General features: G+C 36.3%; 1 protein-coding gene across 10 annotated transcripts in view; it reads right to left on the bottom strand.

Annotated features, from left to right (window-relative positions):
• CEP170 (centrosomal protein 170) overlaps nt 1–19,756 on the bottom strand; it is a 132,752-nt gene that overhangs the window by 81,272 nt on the left and 31,724 nt on the right. For all 10 annotated transcript variants that reach the window (XM_061160232.1, XM_061160240.1, XM_061160237.1 and 7 more), the window contains exons 2-3: nt 18,094–18,239; nt 8,516–8,605 (exon numbers count right to left, since the gene is read on the bottom strand). In XM_061160232.1, coding sequence (XP_061016215.1) covers nt 8,516–8,605; nt 18,094–18,198 — 195 coding nt within the window. In that variant the 5' untranslated portion in view covers nt 18,199–18,239. The remainder of the gene's footprint in view (nt 1–8,515; nt 8,606–18,093; nt 18,240–19,756) is intronic.

Raw genomic sequence — 19,756 nt, 5'->3', positions numbered from 1 at the left:
ACTATTACAAGTAACATACCAAGAACCAACTTGCAGTTCCTCTAAGTCTACTATGCTGCCAAGACAAATTTAGGCACCTAAAAATGGTGCCAAGAAAAGATCCTACTTGAAGTTGTAAAGGGTGAAATATTTAGCTCTAGATACAATATCAGGGTCCACTAGACTCAATTTTAATTTTTCTGGACAGTTTTAATTATTGGTAAGGATTGAGGTTATTCCTAGAAGTCTTTTAAAGAAGAAAAAGCAAATTTACTTAAAAAAACGGAATAAAACTCATTCTATTTTACAATTGCCATATGCGTCCTTTGGATGCTGTTAAGAATTTAAGATACATTACAAGACCCTTACATGAATCTAAGATACATTATAGAAACATTATTTTTCCTGTATCTCAAATATTCTGTTTCATCAACATCATTATCCCATAATTATTTCATTTTATCAATTATTTCTTACTGTGGAAATGACCAAAATAGTAACAGAAGAACAGAATTACCTAGAACACACTAGTATACTATACTAGGTATACTATACTAGTAGGTATACTATTAGATTTTCCAGCAGGTGAAAAGAGGTGAAATTAATTTTCATAAAACATTTTAATTAACATACACATCCAAAATAGTACCATCTTAGAATATAAAAATTAAGGAGGCATTTTACATTCTTTTCTTTGTACCTTGCTTTTTAGACTAGTCACATTTCAATTGCTCAATAGCCACACATGGATAGTGTGGTGAATATCAACAGAGCTAGATGGATGATGCAATCATTAAATACTGTATAACCTTTCGGTTTTTTACTACATTATCCAAAATATTGCACCATCTTCCCAAGAAGATGTGAAACACATCTGAAGACAGCATCTCTGCCCTTTTTCAAAAAGCAATTAAAGAGCAAAATTGAGAATTCAGCATTTTTTATTTAACATCCATAAAGGCAAAGAAAAAAAGGGAAGATATTTCAGTTATAAGGGTAAATATAAAAAGTATAGCAGCATTCTAGACTATAGCAACAATGATAAAACATTAACAAAATAAGCAAAATATCAAACCATGAGTCTTTGGATGAAGATAATCCTAGATGAATTTTGCTAACACAAGAACTGATGAGAGAAGAATATTTCCAAAGTTAAAAAAAACACCCAAAAGATATTTTTCATCCAGTTAGCCTAAGTCAGTAAGAGGAATTACACAGTATTTTTTAACATAAAACTGACGATTCTGCATTTTAAAAGAAATTGTGACAGTTTTCTCTCATTTTTTAATGTTTGTGCTTTAATATTTATTTGATTTAGTATGTAGGAGAACAAATGTATCTATATAAAAGTAACTGATAGTAAAGAGATGATGTATTAAGAGAAACAAAATTATTGAACTGATCCTGCAACTGCTGTAATGTTTTACAATTATGGAAGAAAATGAAGATGACCTTCTTCTTGATAAAATTTTAAACTGTCAAAAATCTTAAAAATGATGCATTTTGATAATGCAAGAGCAAGAAAAACTAGAAATAATAGTAAACTAGAACCAGTGAGAGATGTACTTGAAATCTGAATCAGCATCTATAAAATGGATATAAATCCCAGAGAATGCATGACAACTGATGCATTCGTGGCTCTCAAAGAACAATACTCATTCTGTATGTTACATATCTTTCAAAACCAGGAAAATATGGAATAAAAATTGGAGTTTGTCAGGTAGCATTAGGGGTAAAGAACCTGCCTGCCAATGCAGGAGACAAAAAAGATGTGGGTTCGATCCCTGGGTTGGGAAGATCCCCTGGAGAAGGAAATGGCAACCCACTCCAGTATTCCTGCCTGGAGAATCCCATGGACAGAGGAGCCTGATGGGTTACAGTCCATGGGGCCACAACAATTGGACACGACTGAAGCGACCCACGATACACACACACGTCTCATTTTTTAATAAAAGTTCAAGTTGTTCTCTCATCTTTTAATTCTTACTTGTGTAAACTATTTGTAAAAAAACTCAACGGGTCCACTGTTGAGTCTTTTTTTTTTTTTTGACAGTGAACAACTCTTTTATTTGGGTGGGCTGGGTCCACTGGACACAAGATGGTCAATGGTGATGATTATTTTTCCTGACATACTAGAAGTTAAGATCTAGAATCCACTTGATTTATAAGACATAGAACAATGTTATACTTAATTACCTAGAATGCAGACATCGTGTAAATGCCCAATGTTTTTCTTTGATAAGGTGAAACTTTAAAAACTATTCTTTTTGAATCTTGTTTTTTCTGTTCTTTATTTTACTGGATTTGAGATGGCCATCATACCTTGCTTGAGAAGGTTCCCTCCACAATAAATAAGTTTAGAATGTTATAAAGTAAAATACATATCGGGGTTGTGTTATTATGTTCATATTCTCAAATTCCTTTGCATGGCTGGCACTTTGTAATATGTCACAGAATACCAGTTTCTAAGTCTACCAAAAACAAACAAACAAAAATAGAAGCTGCAATCTTATTCCTGATATAAGGAGACAGCAGAATACTGCTAAACTCAAGATCACATATTAGTATGATTTATGAATAATCCTAAATAACAAGCTTCTAACATGCTTCACAGAAAGGAGGAAAAGTTAATTCAAAGAAAATTCAAAGGCTCAGGCAGTTATAAACACTAATTTCAGGCTCATTTCCAAAATGCACATTTTAGAGTGTTTTAAGAATTATATTTTGAGTTTACCAACATATTCTGTATTAATTACAGAAGAGAAAAGTTGAGGAGCATGATGAAAGAGAAAAGAATAAAGAACATATTAACTAACTGATGTCTGGTATGCAGAAGATAGATACACAGTATAAGAGAAATGCCACAGTTCTAAACCAATTTTATTTAAAACCATCTCATGCTAAAATACCATATTTACTTAAAAGACCTAAGATGACCTATAAGATCTGCTCAAAGCTCACCGCTTAACTCTCTTAAATATTAAACACTTACTGTTTTTAACAAATGTACTAGGAGCTTTCAGAGATTAAAACACATAATTTTAACATGCTAGCATTTATGACAAAAATATTTCCTAAGGTCTAAAAAAGGCTGAGGAAATATGAGCCAGACACAAAGTTTCATCTCACAAAATGTAACTGAGAGCACCTGGGAGCAAAAAGTCTTCTGATAGTTTAAAATTATAAAAGGGGAGAAAATTTCAAAGAGCAAAAGGAGAAAAAAACATTTATATAAATCAACTATGAAGCATTTTAATAGATTAGATATGGAAAGAAAAATAGGTTTTATTTCTTATGCCAGCATCATTTGATCATACCTCTACCTGGTAGGTAGGACAGGTGAGGACAATGAGGCACACAGCATGAAGTAACAATCAAGGTTTGAGTTCAGAAGTAGAATTACTGAGATTCAAAATCAGGTCTCTGAACTACAAATCTGCACATCGAGAAAGCTTGGGTGACCAAGCCAAGTCAGCTCCCCAAACTTCCCCTTCCAAACCACTACCCTTAGAGAAGCCAACTGAACCAGATAAACATCTGTTTAATTTAAATACGAATGTATTACATAATAGACAGTATAAAATCATTTAACGACCAGGTACTGCAGCACTGCTCTGGGAAATCTGAAGGACGTGGCCAGCAGCACAATATCTCAATCATGTTGCCAGTGAGTAAGGTCTCCTCTTCCTCCCCTAACTATTTTCCTACTTCCTCATTCTATGCTATACTGGTCTGATGCTGCAGGATATACAGTGTAAAAGAGGACACAGCAGGGGCTGGAACACAGGGAGCTGAGGTAGAATGGGATGGGAGTGGTATGGCAAAAGCCAATGGTGACTATCAGAGGTGCAGGTGCTCCAGAGCATGGAGGAAGCAGAACTGGAGGCAAATAAGGGCTCTCAGAAAAGAGAAGCCTCAAGGAGCTTCCAGGGAAACAGTCCACTCACATAAGCTACAGAAGCAGTTCCAGCTTCCTCAAGCAGAATAGCCTCATTTCTGGTAGTAATAACATTAAGTGTGGACCTAGGTAACTTGGAAGTGTATTTTAGGGTAGGGTGAAAGGAAGTAGGAGTGAAAGTAGTCACAGGTAGCTATTTATAAATTAAGTTGATAGTGCTTTTTAAAAAAATTTAACTGCATATGTATTCACTAAAAAGTAGGTAGCCTACAGGATGCTAAACTTGTTTTAACTATTTTTCTTATCATAACAGCAGCAGTAACTAACACTTGTGTGTGTGTGTGTGTGTGTGTGTGTGTGTGTGTGTGTGTGTGCGCGCGCTCAGTCGTGTCCAACTCTTTGTGACCCCATGGACCTGGGCCTACCAGGCTCCTCTATCCATGGGATTCTCCAGGCAAGAATACTGGAGTGGGTTGCTATCTTCTCCCGCTAACTCAGGGACAGAATCCATCATCTCCTGCATTGGCAGGCAGATTCTTTACCACTGAACCACCTGGGAATTCCAGTAACTAACACTTACTGAATGCTTCTTACATACTGTTCTAGGTATTTAAAACTCTTAATTTATTCACAACAACCTGAGAAGTACCACTTTACTACTTCTATTTTTAAAAAATTGAGGATCAGAAAAATTAAGTAACTTGCCCAGCATCATACCACTAGTGAGAATTCAAGCTGGGCTCATACCACTACGCTGTGCCCTCTCTGAAATTATTGCTTTTAACCTGATGCTCAAATTTCTAGAATTTTATGAATATTAAGTTACCTAGGTCCATACTTAATGTTATTATTACCAAAAATGAGGCTGCTCTGCTTGAGGAAGCTGGAACTGCTTCTGTAGCTTATGTGAGTGGGCTGTTTCCCTGCAAGCTCCTTGAGGCTTCTCTTTTCTATGACAGCCCTTGTTTGCCTCCAGTTCTTCTGCTTCCTCCGTGCTCTGGAGCACCTGAACCTCTGATAGCCAAATTTTCTATGAATAAAATGCATGACAACTGGTAGTTCACACACTTTGGCTACCAGAGTCCATTCTGGCATATGTCCTAGGCTATTCATTTGGGTAACAGGGCATTTATTATTTGTGTAATGTTTTAAAGTTCTGTAACAGACACACATATATTGTCACATTTAATCCTCACAACACGACTATAAAGCAAGAATTATGGTTTCACTTTATTGACTATGCCAAAGCCTTTGACTGTTTGGATCACAATAAACTGTGGAAAATTCTGAAAGAGGTGGGAATACAAGACAACCTGACCTGCCTCTTGAGAAACCTATATGCAGGTCAGGAAGCAACAGTTAGAACTGGACATGGAACAACAGACTGGTTCCAAATAGGGAAAGGAGTACATCAAGGCTGTATATTGTCACCCTGCTTATTTAACTTATATGCAGAGTACATCATGAGAAACCCTGGGCTGGAAGAAGCACAAGCTGGAATCAAGATTGCCGGGAGAAATATCAATAACCTCAGATATAGAGATGACACCACCCTTATGGCAGAAAGTGAAGAAGAACTAAAGAGCCTCTTGATGAAAGTGAAAGAGGAGAGTGAAAAAGTTGGCTTAAAGCTCAACATTCAGAAAACTAAGATCATGGCATCTGGTCCCATTGCTTCATGGCAAACAGATGGGGAAACAGTGGAAACAGTGGCTGACTTTGGCGGGCTCCAAAATCACTGCGGACGGTGATTGCAGCCATGACATTAAAAGACGCTTACTCCTTGGAAGGAAAGTTATGACCAACCTAGACAGCATATTAAAAAGCAGAGACGTTACTGTGCCAACAAAGGCTCGTCTAGTCAAGGCTATGGTTTTTCCAGTAGTCATGTATGGATGTGAGAGATGGACTATAAAGAAAGCTGAGCGCCAAAGAATTGATGCTTTTGAACTGTGGTGTTGGAGAAGACTCCTGAAAGAGTCCCTTGGACTGCAAGGAGATCCAACCAGTCCATCCTAAAGGAGACCAGTCCTGGGTGTTCATTGGTAGGACTGATGTGGAAGCTGAAACTCCAATACTTTGGCCACCTGATGCAAAGAGCTGACTCATTTGAAAAGACCCTGATGCTGGGAAAGATTGAGGGCAGGAGGAGAAGGGGACGACAGAGGATGAGATGGTTAGATGTCATCACTGACTCAACAGACATGGGTTTGGGTGGACTCCGGGAGTTGGTGATGGACAGGAAGGCCTGGCGTGCTGTGGTTCATGGGGTCGCAAAGAGTCAGACACGACTGAGCGACTGAACTGAACTGAAACTGAATGGTTTCAGTATTCTAAAAGTGAAGTCAGGTAACTAAATTTTGTGTTGAGTCTTCACATTCATAAACTTCAATTCATTCAGTTCAATTCAGTTGCTCAGTCGTGTGACTCTTTGTGACCCCATGAACCACAACTCATTGCATTTGCACAACTATGAATATATATGAGGAAATGGAATTTCAGAGGGTTTAAGTAATTTGTTCAACATTATAATGCTCGTAAGTTACAGACTGAGATTCAAATCTAGGTCCTGATTTCAAGTTCAAAATGAAGGTCTTACTCTCTATGAGTTACCGTATTTCAGAAAATTACTAAGTACAATCAAATTACAAGAAAGATCAGCCTTGATAAACTTAGAAGTTAATATTTCACCTGATTTTTATAACCTACATCAATAATTTTTATATTTGGTCACAATGTTTTAAAAGATTAAAACATGAATGTAATTCTCACTTATTATTTTCCAAGATATAATGTAAAGACACCTAAGAGGAGTGCTGTGGTCAAGACGAAATTTTCCAGTTTTAAAAGCAGAATATACCATTTTTAAAACATTCCACATATAGAAGTGGATTAAAAATTCTCTATAAAGTCTTTCATATAGAAAATTCATTCAATTCCATTCAAAAAGATTTACTGGATTCAGGCACTTGTACAGAGCCTCGTGTGAGACACTGTGGTGTGTTTACCAAAACAAAAGGCCCATGAACTGTTCAGAAGAACACAAAGTCTAGCACAGTGGCAGATATTCACAAGCAGATTCACAAGTAGATTATTAAACCTTGCACTAGCAAGGCTGATAAAGCACCTAAGACAGAGATTAAAACAGAAGTCTGTAGGTGTGGACAAGGAATAGAGTAACTCTGTAAATACCCCTCAGAATCCAAATTACGTTCTTACATGCCCCATGTTAGAACAATTTCTACCTCATCTGCCTATTTCTTCTATCTTAATCATTCAACATGTTAATTACATCAACAAGGTAATATTCTTCAATAGCTTTTTTTTGCTGCCTTCAGGAAGATGTGAATTGTATGGCAAAAACCACCACAATATTGTAAAGTAATTAGCCTCCAATTAAAAAAAAAAAAAGAAAGTATGACTTATACGACAAGGCACATGCAAGGACGACTGGGCTGCAGAAAATCTAACAAATTATTTGCAGAGGGAGACAGCATCGTAGGAAAACTACTATTTTGGAGGCATGGTAAGGAAAATGTGATGGAGCATAAATCTGGAAAAGTGGGTGATGCCGAATATGAGGTGTTTCAGTTCAAATACGAGAAATTAAGACTTAATTATTTATGTGTCATAGGAAACAAATAAAGGTGTGAATAAAACTAAGAGAAAAACATGCTTCCAAAACTGTATCTCAATGAATAAACATAAAAGTCCTTCAGGAGAAGGCCAGTTCAGAAAAGAAGAAAAAATTACCATATTTGCCAAATTTCTACATGTTTTTCCACATAATGTTTAATGGTATATTTTGAAAAGCAGTACCAGTTAGAAGTATGGGCGCATTTAATTCTGTGAAATTCTTTTAAAGAATTTCAACAGCACAGATCTCAACAAAATTATATTTGTTTTTGTTAGCAAAGACATGAGAAAACTGAGAAGAAATAAGATACATTATTCAACACCTCAGCATTCTGTTACTCTGCAGCTACTTACATTCTGTCAATGTAGAAAGATCAATTGAAGAATTAGGGAAAAAAATTTCACTAACACAAAATTAATAAAAAATTAATAACACAAAAATTTTCAGCATAGGAATCCAAAGAAGCAATAACAGACACTAGAGTTTAGACAACACACCACATTTGTTAAGGTAAATGAATGTGTTTCACTCCTTTTTACTCTAATATAGAAGATTCTTCAACGATCTAACACCAAACCATATTTGCATCTTTTTTTTTTGCCCAAAGTTAACCCACATGCATGACAATTATGTCTCTCAAAGACTGCTTTTCTGAATTCTTACTGTCATGACTTACCACTCTTTTCTCACATATAAATTCAAGTCATTCAGTAAGGACAAGCCCTCCTCTTACTTCCTTAAAGAAGCCTTTTTTCTTAACCATTAGACAATAACAACCAACAACCATCTGAATTCCTTTAAGTATTTACCACCAAGAGGGTTTCTTGGGAATATATGCCACATTCATATTCTAGCATAAGGTCCTCAAAGTGCTATGTACCTAGTAAGCACTTAAAAGTAGGTGCACACTGAAGAAAAGGAAATAAAACACAAACAGGAGTTTGTGTTTTTATCTGTTAAACAAAAATTCAAATAAGACAAAAAGCAAACTCTTAACTTACCCCATTTAGACTGCCTAAATCTTTCACCAAATGTTCATCAGTAGAGGCATCATAATTGATTACAGCATGTTGCTTATCCACACTACGAGACTGAAAGAAAAAATTTTAAGTTAAAAAAAAAAAATGCAAGAAAATGCCAGAATAAATAACCAAAACAATGATTTTTGGCTAAATACTTTACTTTAATAAGATTGTAAATATAGGAAAACACCAAAGTAAGACTAGATTAAATGAAGATTTAAACTGTTACTATCCAACAGAAATTTGGCATCATTTTTCAAAGAGGAAAGCTGCCACAATTTTAAGACATTCTTTTCTACCAAAGTCACACATTCTACTTTTGAGAATTTAAATCAGCTGACTTTGTTGAATGTATCAAATCAGAATATTTTTTTAAAAATAATATGAAACTCTTATATGGAAATCATGTGAATTATAACTTCATGTGTTATGTACCTCATTGCAAGAAAAATTACCATACAGGCTTTTCATCTTTCATGTGATATGTTCCTGAATATAAAATTATCCTCGCTTAGAATATGGGTTCTAAAACTCATGGGAGAGCTCTAAGAGAGAAAGAGAAAGTCAAAAAAAAAAAAAAAGGAATTAGAATGGCAAACGGATTTCTGAAAATTGCTCTTGAGTCTCTTTTAAAGTATACACACACACTTTCTCCTAGAGCTTAGTGAGTTATCTATAGACGAAAGTAGCTCAGAGATGAACTATAAGCCTTTGGAAATTTGCACCCAAAGGAAATACAGTATAGCCACAGGAAGAAATAATCTGAGAACCTCTGAATATGAACTCAACAACCATTTATTTACTACTGGGTTATTATGTTATCCTTGGTATACTAAAAGCAAAGGAACCATCCAAAATGGGGAGGAGGTATCATTTTCAGTTTTCAGTCCAGCACATACATGTCACCGACACAATGGACATAAGTTTGAGTGGGCTCCGGAAGTTGGTGATGGACAGGGAAGCCTGGCATGCTACAGTCCATGGGGTTGCAAAGTCAGACACAACTAAGCAACTGAACTGAACTGATGTACAGAGTTTGGAAGTCATTAAGTCTAACTGCTTACATCAATTCTGATCTCTAATCCTAGTGGTTTAAAGCAGCAGACCCCAACTTTTCTGGCACCAGGAACTGGTTTTGTGAAAGATAGTTTTTCCATGACTGGAGGGAGAGTGTGGTTTCAGGACGATTCAAGGACACTCATTTCTTGTGTTAATGTTAATCTGTATTTGCAGCCACTCCCCACTGGAGCTAGAGCTAGCATCACTGCCTGGGTTCCACCTCAGATCATCAGGCATTAGATTCTCAAAAGGAGAACACAATGTATTCTAGATCCCTCACAGGCACAGTTCACAGTAGGGTTCCAGCTCCTATAAGAATCTAATGCTGCCACTGATCTGAGAGGAGGTGGAGCTCAGGTGGTAACACAAGTGATAGGAAGCATCTGTAAATACAGATAGAGGTTCCCTGGCCTGCCACTCACCTCCTGCTGTGTGGCCAGGTTCCTAGAAGGCCATGGACTGGTAGCGGTCTGTGGTCTGGGAGTTGAGGACCCCTGGTTTAAAGTACAGATTCTGGAGTCAAAAAGAACTGGTCCAGCCAGTTGCCAATTGTGGAACCATGGTAAAATGACTCATCTTCATATCAAGCATTCTATAAAAAGGTTCATCTAGCTCATAGTTTTTTTGTGTGTGATGACTAAACACATGGCAGACATCTGTAAAGGCAATACTGCCCTGCTTGAAAGCTCCTCAATCCTCTTACTGGCTAAGTTAAAATACACCAAGTCTTTAATACAGTACACAGAGCCTGCCAAGATCTGGTGTCTTCAAATGCCTAAGTCTTACTCTCTCTAAATGCTTGTGTTCACATCCTGTATACAAACAAGGAACTATTTAAATTACCTAAACAGATACTGAATGCCATTCTATCTTCAATACCACACACTCAACCACATTCTAATGTTCCCGAAACCACTTATTCATCTTTTAAGATAATTCAGCTCAAGCCATCTCCTCTAGAAGTCTTTCCAGATTCCTCATTCCCACATTTTCTCACTGGCAGAAGTGATCCATCTCTTTTTTGTGTACCCCACACCAACTCCCATCACTGTCCTGTGTTAAACTTACTTATTTACATACATACCTCCTTCTATTAGAACTACACCCTAAGGACAGAGAGACCCTATCTGTATACACGATGATACCTCAGTACTCAGCATGTGTGCTACGTCAGCTTCAGTCATGTCCAACTATGTGCAACTCCAAGGATTGGAGCCCTCCAGGCTCCTCTGTCTATGGTATTCTTCAGGCAAGAATACTAGAGTGGGTTGCCATTCTCTTCTCCAAGGGATCTTTCCAACTCAGAGATTGAACCCAGGTTGCCTGATTCTTTAACCATCTGAACCACCAGGGAAGCACCAGCATGCAGCATAGGCAGCATAGGGCCTACCTAGCATATGTTTTGGTTTTTTTTTTTTTTTGTAGCTTTGGTTTCTTTTTTTTTTTTTTTTTATCTTTTTTCATTTATTTTTATTAGTTGGAGGCTAGTTACTTTACAATATTGTAGTGGTTTTTGTCATACATTGACATGAATCAGCCATGGATTTACAAGTATTCCCCATCCTGATCCCTGGAAAGAAAATCCATGCTATTTGGCCAATCTCATTTCATAAATGATGGAGGTAGAAAAGTTCTCTCATATATAAAATTTTAAAAGTATAGAAGTTACAAAGTTCAGGCCAAATTTTAAGAAGCCGACAAACAAGATGGCTTGAAACAACACAACCAAACCAAAACAAAACAATACTGGCTCTCAGGTAATTATAAAACTAGAACATTTTGGAAAATAAGGGTATCAAAATGAAGCAATAATACTTTTCTTAAGAAGAAATACTTCCTTTCCTGCAATAAACAAACAAGAAAAAGCCTGCCATTGAACAAGTCAAAACATAAAAAACAATTTCAGGCCAGGCACAGCAAAAAAGCATCAAAAACTCACATTGACCAATCTGTAACTAAAAACTAACATATGAAATGGTACAAATGACTACTTGATATGTGTCATACATGCTTTGAGTATGAAACAGCTATTGATCAACATTATTATTTTTTCTCACTAAAATCTAAGACAGCAAAAAAGAGAAATACATGGAAAACATGCTAAGAAAAAACTAAAAAGAGAGGACTGCTACTGTATGTCACCATCACTTAAAAAATTTTAAAGATATTGTACTTGAAAGATTGTTTAAACATCCAGTGAATTTTTACAATCACAGTAATAGTGATTTATCCTTTGCTATCCTTTGCTCCAAAGAATAGATGAAAATTAGTAACCTATGAGCTTCAAAATATATTCCATCATTAATATATCACACAAAATTATTAAATAGTGAATCAAATATAATTTTATTTACTATTATGCATTAGAAAAAATGTTTAATTAATACAATGATGATTCTCCAAATAGAGCAAAATTCATGCATTTGGGGCAATTATAAAATTTTATGAAGATAAAAATCAGAATTTTGAAAACTCTTTTCAAAAGGCAACTCATTTGCATACAGAGAAATCCAATATATTATAATAAAACCCAGTCACTAAATCTTTCTAAATTTTAATTTTATCATTTGCAAAGTGGAGGTAATTGTATCTTTCAAAAATTGTTGAGGAACAATTGAAATAACATAAATGAATAATGAGAACAAGAGAAAGTGTTATTCAACTGCATGGTGTTTTTAATAGTAATACTGTCTGTCACTCAAAGCAAAGCAAATATAATCTTTATCCTTAATTATACTTTATACCTTGCATTCATGGCTCTTTAAGATTTGTTTTATATAACATGTCTTAGGGAATATAGTATAATCATCCTTCAAGACAAACAAGCACAGCAAATTAATTTGTTAAAGGCTTCCAAGATTAAGTGGTAGAAACAGAATTCTTAATTTCAGAATTACCTACTCATTAATATCCAAGCACATTTTCTTCTCAAGGACCACATTCTTTACACTACCTTTTTTGGAGTGAGATGAAAAAACCAAAAAAAAAAAAAAAATTTCAGTTTTTTTTGGTCATAATTAACCAAAAAAAAAAAATTAGCTGTAACCAAACAGATCATATGACCTCACGGGATCATTTGTTCCCTTTTTGCAGTAGGTTTTAAGCTACATTGTCATCAAAGTATTGTTGCCAGTAAATCTAACTGTAGTTGAAATCTTTATAGGTAAGAAACTGCTGAAAATAATCTAGCAGAGATTCTAAAACCTAGCAACTAACCAGTTATTTCCTGTAGGTTAAAAAAGGGTTTTTAAACCATAAATGCTAATTAGGATAACAAAATCTTAAAAGAGCTTTTATTTACTCATTAAAAAGCAATCAAATAGTACTACTTTTATTTCTAACAATTTCAATTATCAAACCAACTGGTCTAACCAATGCAGAACCATTTAATCTATGTAACATCTTAAGATGAAAACATAACTTCATCAACTCAAGAGCTCTCATTTTCCAAAACAAATATAGTTCACATTTATATACTTGCAAATATTCACTTTTCAAAAGTATAAGCCATACATGAGCTTAGTTCACTTTTCAGAAATAATATAGAAAGAATAAGTTTTAAATAATCCATTTATTTTACTAATATACTATGAAAGATTAAACCAGTTAAAAACTAAACACAATTTGTAAAAGTACTTGTTCTTACTTTCATACACAAGATATGTCTCTCTGTACTAAGAAGTTCCATTAATTTGTAGCACTGATTCTGATTACCAGATAACCATTATGTTTATCAAATCATGGACTTTTTTCAGAGAATATACAGTGTCTAGCACAGTGCTAAAAGGAGTATGCTCCCATCAGATAAAGGGCATAAGTATCTTTAGAGGTGGAGTCTGAGGAATAGGTAAAAACTGCGTTTTTTTCTCACTTGATCCCTGAGCTTCCTCATCAACTTTGTATTTCAGTTTTAAAATAAAGCATAAATTTAAAAAGTAGCCTTGAGTAGAAGAGGTGTCCACATTAGACACGTTGATGAACTTTAAATAAAAATGTTGATTTTTGACTTTTTACACTGGTAAAATTGCTTTCAGCTCTTTAAAAAATATTTATTTTGTTTTAAATTTGTTATACAGGCATTGTTTCAATTATAATACCTGAATCAAATCAAAGAGATTTTAAAATTTTGTTGCCACTGATTTCCTTTTATTTACTGTGGTAAAATATATATAACATAACATTTATCATTTTAAACTTTGTAAGAGTATGATTCAATGGCATTAATTAAATTTACAATGGTGTGCAAACATCACTGTTGTACGACACTGGATTCTAAAACCTTTTCACCACCCCCAACAGAACTCTGTTACTGTAAAGCAGTAACTCCCAAGTCTCCTTCCCCCAGCCACTGGTAATCACTAATCCACTCTGCACCTCTATGAATTTGCTTGTTCTAGATAGTTCATGTCTAGAATACATACATATAGATATACTTTTTCTTTTTTTTTTTGGCTACACTGGGTCTTTGTTGCTGTACTCGGGCCTTCTCTAGTTGCGGAAAGCGGGGGCTACTCTCTAGTTCTGGTGCGTGGGGCTCTCTTTGCAGTGGCTCCTCGTGTGGAACACGGGTTCTAGGGAACATGGGCTTCAGTTCTGGTGCATGTGCTCAACAGTTGTGGGTGGGGGCTCCAGGGCACAGGCTCAGTCACTGTAGCACATGGGCTTAGCTGCCCCGTGGCATGTGGAATCATCCTGGATTAGGGATCAAACTCCTGTCCCATGCATCACAAAGTGGGCTCTTCACCACTGACCACCAGAGAAGCCCCCTGATTTGCTTTTTTTAATGACAAATGATGTTGAGCATCTTTCACGTGCTTATCAGCCATATTTATATCTTTTTTGGAGAAATGTGTCAAATCTTTTGTCCATTTTTTTAAAGGGAGTTATTTGTCAATCTGTTGTTGAGTTGTAGGAGTTCTTTACATACTTTGGATACTAAACTCTTATAAGATATGTAAGGTTTTATAAATATTTTCTCCCATTCTATGAGTTGTCCTCTTACTCTCTTGATAGTATCCTTAGATGCACAAGGTTTTCATTTTGATGAAGTCCAATTTATCTACTTTCTGCTTCTCTGTTTGTGCTACTGGTATCACAAATCTACTGCCAAATCCAAGGTCATAAAGATTTATCCCTATGATTTATTCTAAGGGTTTTATGGCTTTAGCTTTTATATTCAGGTCATTGATCCATTTTGAGTTAATTTTTATATATGTTGTGAAGTAGGGGACAAAATTCACTTTTTTTTTTTATGTGTAAGTACAGTTGTCCCAGTTTTATCTGTTGGAAAGACCATTCTTTACTGAATAGATGTGGCTCCCTTCTCAAAAACCCAATGCAGCAGTGTCCTGAGGCTGCCACAACAAAGTACCATAAATTGGGTGGTAAAATCAGTTAAAAACAATACAAGTTTCTTCTCTCAAAGTTCTGGACTCTGGAAGTCCAAATTCAAGCAGTTGGTAGGACTATGTTTCCTCTAAAACTTTTAGGGAAGAATCTTCCCTTGTCTCTTCCAGTTTCTCATAGCCCATGTTTCCTGAGCTTCTGGTAGCATAACTCCAATCTCTGCTTCTATTTTTACATGACTGTCTTCTCTCTGTGTCTGTCTTTTCCTCATCTGATGACACCAGTTATACTGGCTTAGAATCCACCCTAATAATTCCATCTTAACTTGACTATATCCTCAAAGGCCCTATTTCCAAATAAGGTCACATTCATAAGTATGGGGTATTAAGACTTTCATACATCTTCTGGGGGAACACAATTCAAAACATAACAGCCATAAGTATACGGGCTTATTTCTGAAGTCTCCATTCTGTTTCATTTGTCTATATGTCTACCCTTATTCCAGTATTGCTAACTTTATAACTTTATAATAAATTTATAATAAATTTGTGAGTCACTCAACTTTATTCTTCTTTTGAAGGTTGCTTTGCCATTTTTAAATTTTGCCAACTTTGCCAAATTATTCAGAAACAAACAATCTTTAATCAATCTTTATTATGGGTTCCATTTTCTTGATTCTTTGAGTGAGTGAGTTAAGTCACTCAGTCATGTCCGACTCTTTGCGATCCCATGGATTGTAGCCTACCAGGCTCCTCTGTCTATGGGATTTTCCAGGCAAGAATACTGGAGTGGGTTCAGGCCTGATAATTTTCTATTGGTTACCAGACACTGGGAATTTTACCTTTTTGGATGATGGATATTTCTATATTCCTATAAATATTCTTGAACTTTGCTTTGGGACACAGCTAAATTACTTTAAAAAAAATGTGACCCTTTTGTTTTTAATATTTTTAGATAAGAGTAGAACTCAGACTAGCATTAATTATTTCCCCAATACAGAGAGGTAGAGATTAATGCCCTGTGAATTATGAGGATCTCCAATCTGGCTGTCAGAAATGGGAATCATTTCTAACCCTGTTAGTGCCAATTACTGTTAACTGTAATCTTTTTGAGTTTTTTTCCCCCTGCCCTTGGGGAGTTTCTTCACACATGTGTGCTGATCAGTACTCAATCACATATGTGTGTGCGTTTAGTCGCTCAGTCCTATCTGATTCTTTGTGACCCTTTGGACTGCAGTCTACCAGGCTCCTCTGTCCATGGAATGTCTCAGGCAAGAATACTGGAGTGGGTTGCCATTTCTTCCTCCAGGGGATCTTCCTGACCCAGGGATTGAGCCCAGGTCTCCTGTGTCTCCTGCACTGCAGGCGGATTCTTTACCCACTGAGCCATCAGGGAAGTCCCACTCAGTCACACACTCGAGGGTAATTCTCTGCAGAGCTCTTCTCTGTGTAGCTCTCTCCTCTGCGATACTGGATCACGTCTTGGTCTCCTTGGACTCTCCGTTTCCTCCCTCTGCCTGACTAATTGTCAGACAACCTACATTTGTTACATATAAACCAAGACACAGACATCTCACCAGTCATGTCTTTTAATCTTATCTCCACGTAAATGTAAGAAGAGATTTATCCTGTAAGTTCCTAAACAGCCATTCCCATATTTCTTAAGATAATGCCATGCTGGTTCAAGACAAATGCCACATAGAAACTACCTCTTCCACTCTCTAAAGAATGAATTCTACCCAGTTTGAACCTAAGATATGTTTCAGTTACAAGTGGCCTAAATCCAAACAGAATCATTACTGCCTTCTTCTTAGTTGCTATTCTCACCACTCCATCTCACTAAGGAGCCCAGAAAATCTATTTCTCTCACTGAATTTAATTAAAGCATCATTAAACATGTAACTCATATAGCTCTATAGTGGCTTTACTTTTACTGTCTCAAAACTATAAAATAAGTTCTTACAGTAAAAATGTACATAAATACATGCAAATCTGACTTTTCTGGGGACAATGAAGGGTTTTTCAGTCTCAGCACTACTGGTATTTTTGAGCAAATAATTTTTTGTTTTGTGTGTTCAGTGGTAACATAGAAGGTATGAAGAAGTATTTTATGTACTGTAGGATGTTTAGCAACGCCCCTTGACCTTTGCCTACTGAATGTCAGTAGCAATCACCTCCAACCCTCCACCATGCATGACAATCAAAATGTCTCCAAATATTGCAAATATCTTTTGGAAGAGTTAGGGGAGGCAGGATCATCCCAACTGAGAACCACTGGGCTAACACAAAAAACATCTCTATTCTAAGCACTTGTTTACAGTTTTTAATCAATAAAAGCGGGGAGAGCAATTGGATAAGACTTTATTCTAGACTGTAAGGACCTATTAAATTAACAAAGTTCTCAAAAACTTGGGGATCATTTTTGCTAATTACTTTGCTCAAAAATATCTTAAAGGTGTGTTTTGAAATTAATTGCTTTAAAATGGGGCTTCCCAGGTGGCACAGTGGTAAAGAATCTGCCTGCCAAGGCAGGAGACCTAAGAGACATGGGTTTGATTCCTGTGTTGGGAAGATCCATTGGAAAAGGAAATGACAACCCACTCCAGTATTCTTGCCTGGAAAATTTCCATGGACAGAGGAGTCTGGTGGGCTACAGTCTATGGGGTTGCAAAGAGTTGGGACACGACTGAGCATGCACTCACCTTTAAAAATAACTCAGTTTTAAATACAAACAATCTGCATGCTCAAACTACTAAAAGATATAATGAAAAAATATGAATATCTCTAAAATAAACAGATTAATTCCAGTATCAACCAAGTACCCATGAATAAAATTCAGTTTTACTTCATGCTACACTAATTTTATGAATTAGTACACTTCCATGGAGATAAAATTACTTGTGTCTTAAAAGTGCATAATGTGAAACTTCTTAAAAATAAACTTCTCATTTTTTAATATATAAATATCCAAGACTTAGAACTTATTTTTAAATGGTACAAGAGGGAGAAAATTAAACTAGTAGCTAGACTTTAAAGAGGGAGAGTTGGAAAGTTCAAAGTTCAAAGTAAAGTAGTGTTGCTGTTCAAAGGAGTAGAAAAATACTTCATAACAATTTCAGGTTTTGAGTAGACATAGAAGGTGGACACAATTACCTGCAACATGAGCTCACAGTCATCTCTTCCAACAAAAATCATTTCTCGTGGCAGCCTGTGGCGAGTGCCTCCACTGCTCACCAAAAACCAGGATGTTACGCTCATTTTCTGTTTAGCTTCTAAGTCCTTGGGAAAGCTACGTCATCCTGAAGAGAGATTTAGAAAAGCATACATTGAGATATTTTCAATTTCGGTATCTATTCACCAAACCCTATAAGTACGCCTTGGAATAGAACTGCACTCAACATTTACACCTGACTAAATAAACAGACAGTCCACAGTTCCCAGGAAAAAATATATCTAACATATTATCAGAAGTAAGTCCACAAACTCCAATAAAAGGTCAATTAAAAAAAAAAAGGCATTAGTCAATTAGGCAGTCAACTAATATTTATCATACATCTGAAAGGTTTTGAGCATAGCTTATAAAGGTCTACAGTTCTGTAAATGATCACATTTGTATCATGTTAACCTCAGTAAATGCTAGCAATATTACAATATTATACAAATAAGTGTCTAAATTACAAGTGATTTGAGAAAGACAGACTCAATTCAAATGAATATATTTGATAACTGATTAAGAGCTAACAAGGGACAACAAAGAAACTGCTTCACTATCAGTGCAGACCCTTCAATGCTCTTTCAAAAGTATGCAATTTATGTACTGTACTTTTACCACTCTAATGGCAAAAAGTGAAGAGGAACCAAAAAGCCTCTTGATGAGGGTGAAAGAGGAGAGTGAAAAAGCTGGCTTGAAGCTTAACATTAAAAAACAAAGATGATGGCATCTGGTCCAATCATTTCATGGCAAACAGAAGAGGAAAAAGTAGAAACAGTGACAGCTTTTATTTTCTTGGGCTCCAAAATCACTGTGGACAGTGACTATGGCAATGAAATTCAAAGACGCTTGCTCCTTGAAAGGAAAGCTATGACAAACCTGTGCTGTGCTTAGTCGATCAGTCATGTCCAACTCTTTGCAACCCCGTGGACTGCAGGCCACCAGGCTCCTCTGTCCATGGGATTCTCCAGGCAAGAATACTGGAGTGGGTTGCCCTCCTCCAGAGAAGGGATTAAACCCAGGTCTCCTGTACTTCAGGCAGATTTTTTACCATCTGAGCCACCAGGGAAGCCCTAGATAGCATATTAAAAAGCAGAGACATCACTTTGCCAACAAAGGTCCATATAGTCAAAACTATGGTTTATTCCAGTAGTCAAGTACAGATGTGAGACCTGGACCATAAAGAGAAGGTTGAGCAAGAAAGAATTGATGGTTTTGAATTGTGGTGCTGGAGAAGACTCTTTACAGTCCCTTGGACTGCAAGGAGATCAAACCAGTCAATCCTAAAGGAAATCAACTCTGAATATTCATTGGAAGGACTGATGCTGAGGCTGAAACTCCAATACTTTGGCCACCTGACGCAAAGGGCTGACTCTTTGGAAAAGACTCTGATGCTGGGAAAGACTAAAGGCAACAGGAGAAGGGGGTGGCAGAGGATGAGATGATTAGACAGCATCACTGACTCAATGGACATGAGTTTGAGCAAACTCTAAGAGACAGTGGAGGACAGAGGAGCCTGGTGTGCTGCAGTGCATGGTGACTGAAAAACAACTTTCTGAATTCATTTTTTCTAGAGCAGCAGTTCCTAAACTTTTTGTCCTTGAG

This window comes from Dama dama, chromosome 14, assembly GCF_033118175.1.
Source record: "Dama dama isolate Ldn47 chromosome 14, ASM3311817v1, whole genome shotgun sequence".
NCBI lineage: Eukaryota > Metazoa > Chordata > Mammalia > Artiodactyla > Cervidae > Dama > Dama dama.
Note: the sequence above shows the minus strand (reverse complement) of the source record. Positions and strands in the feature narration are given on the sequence as shown.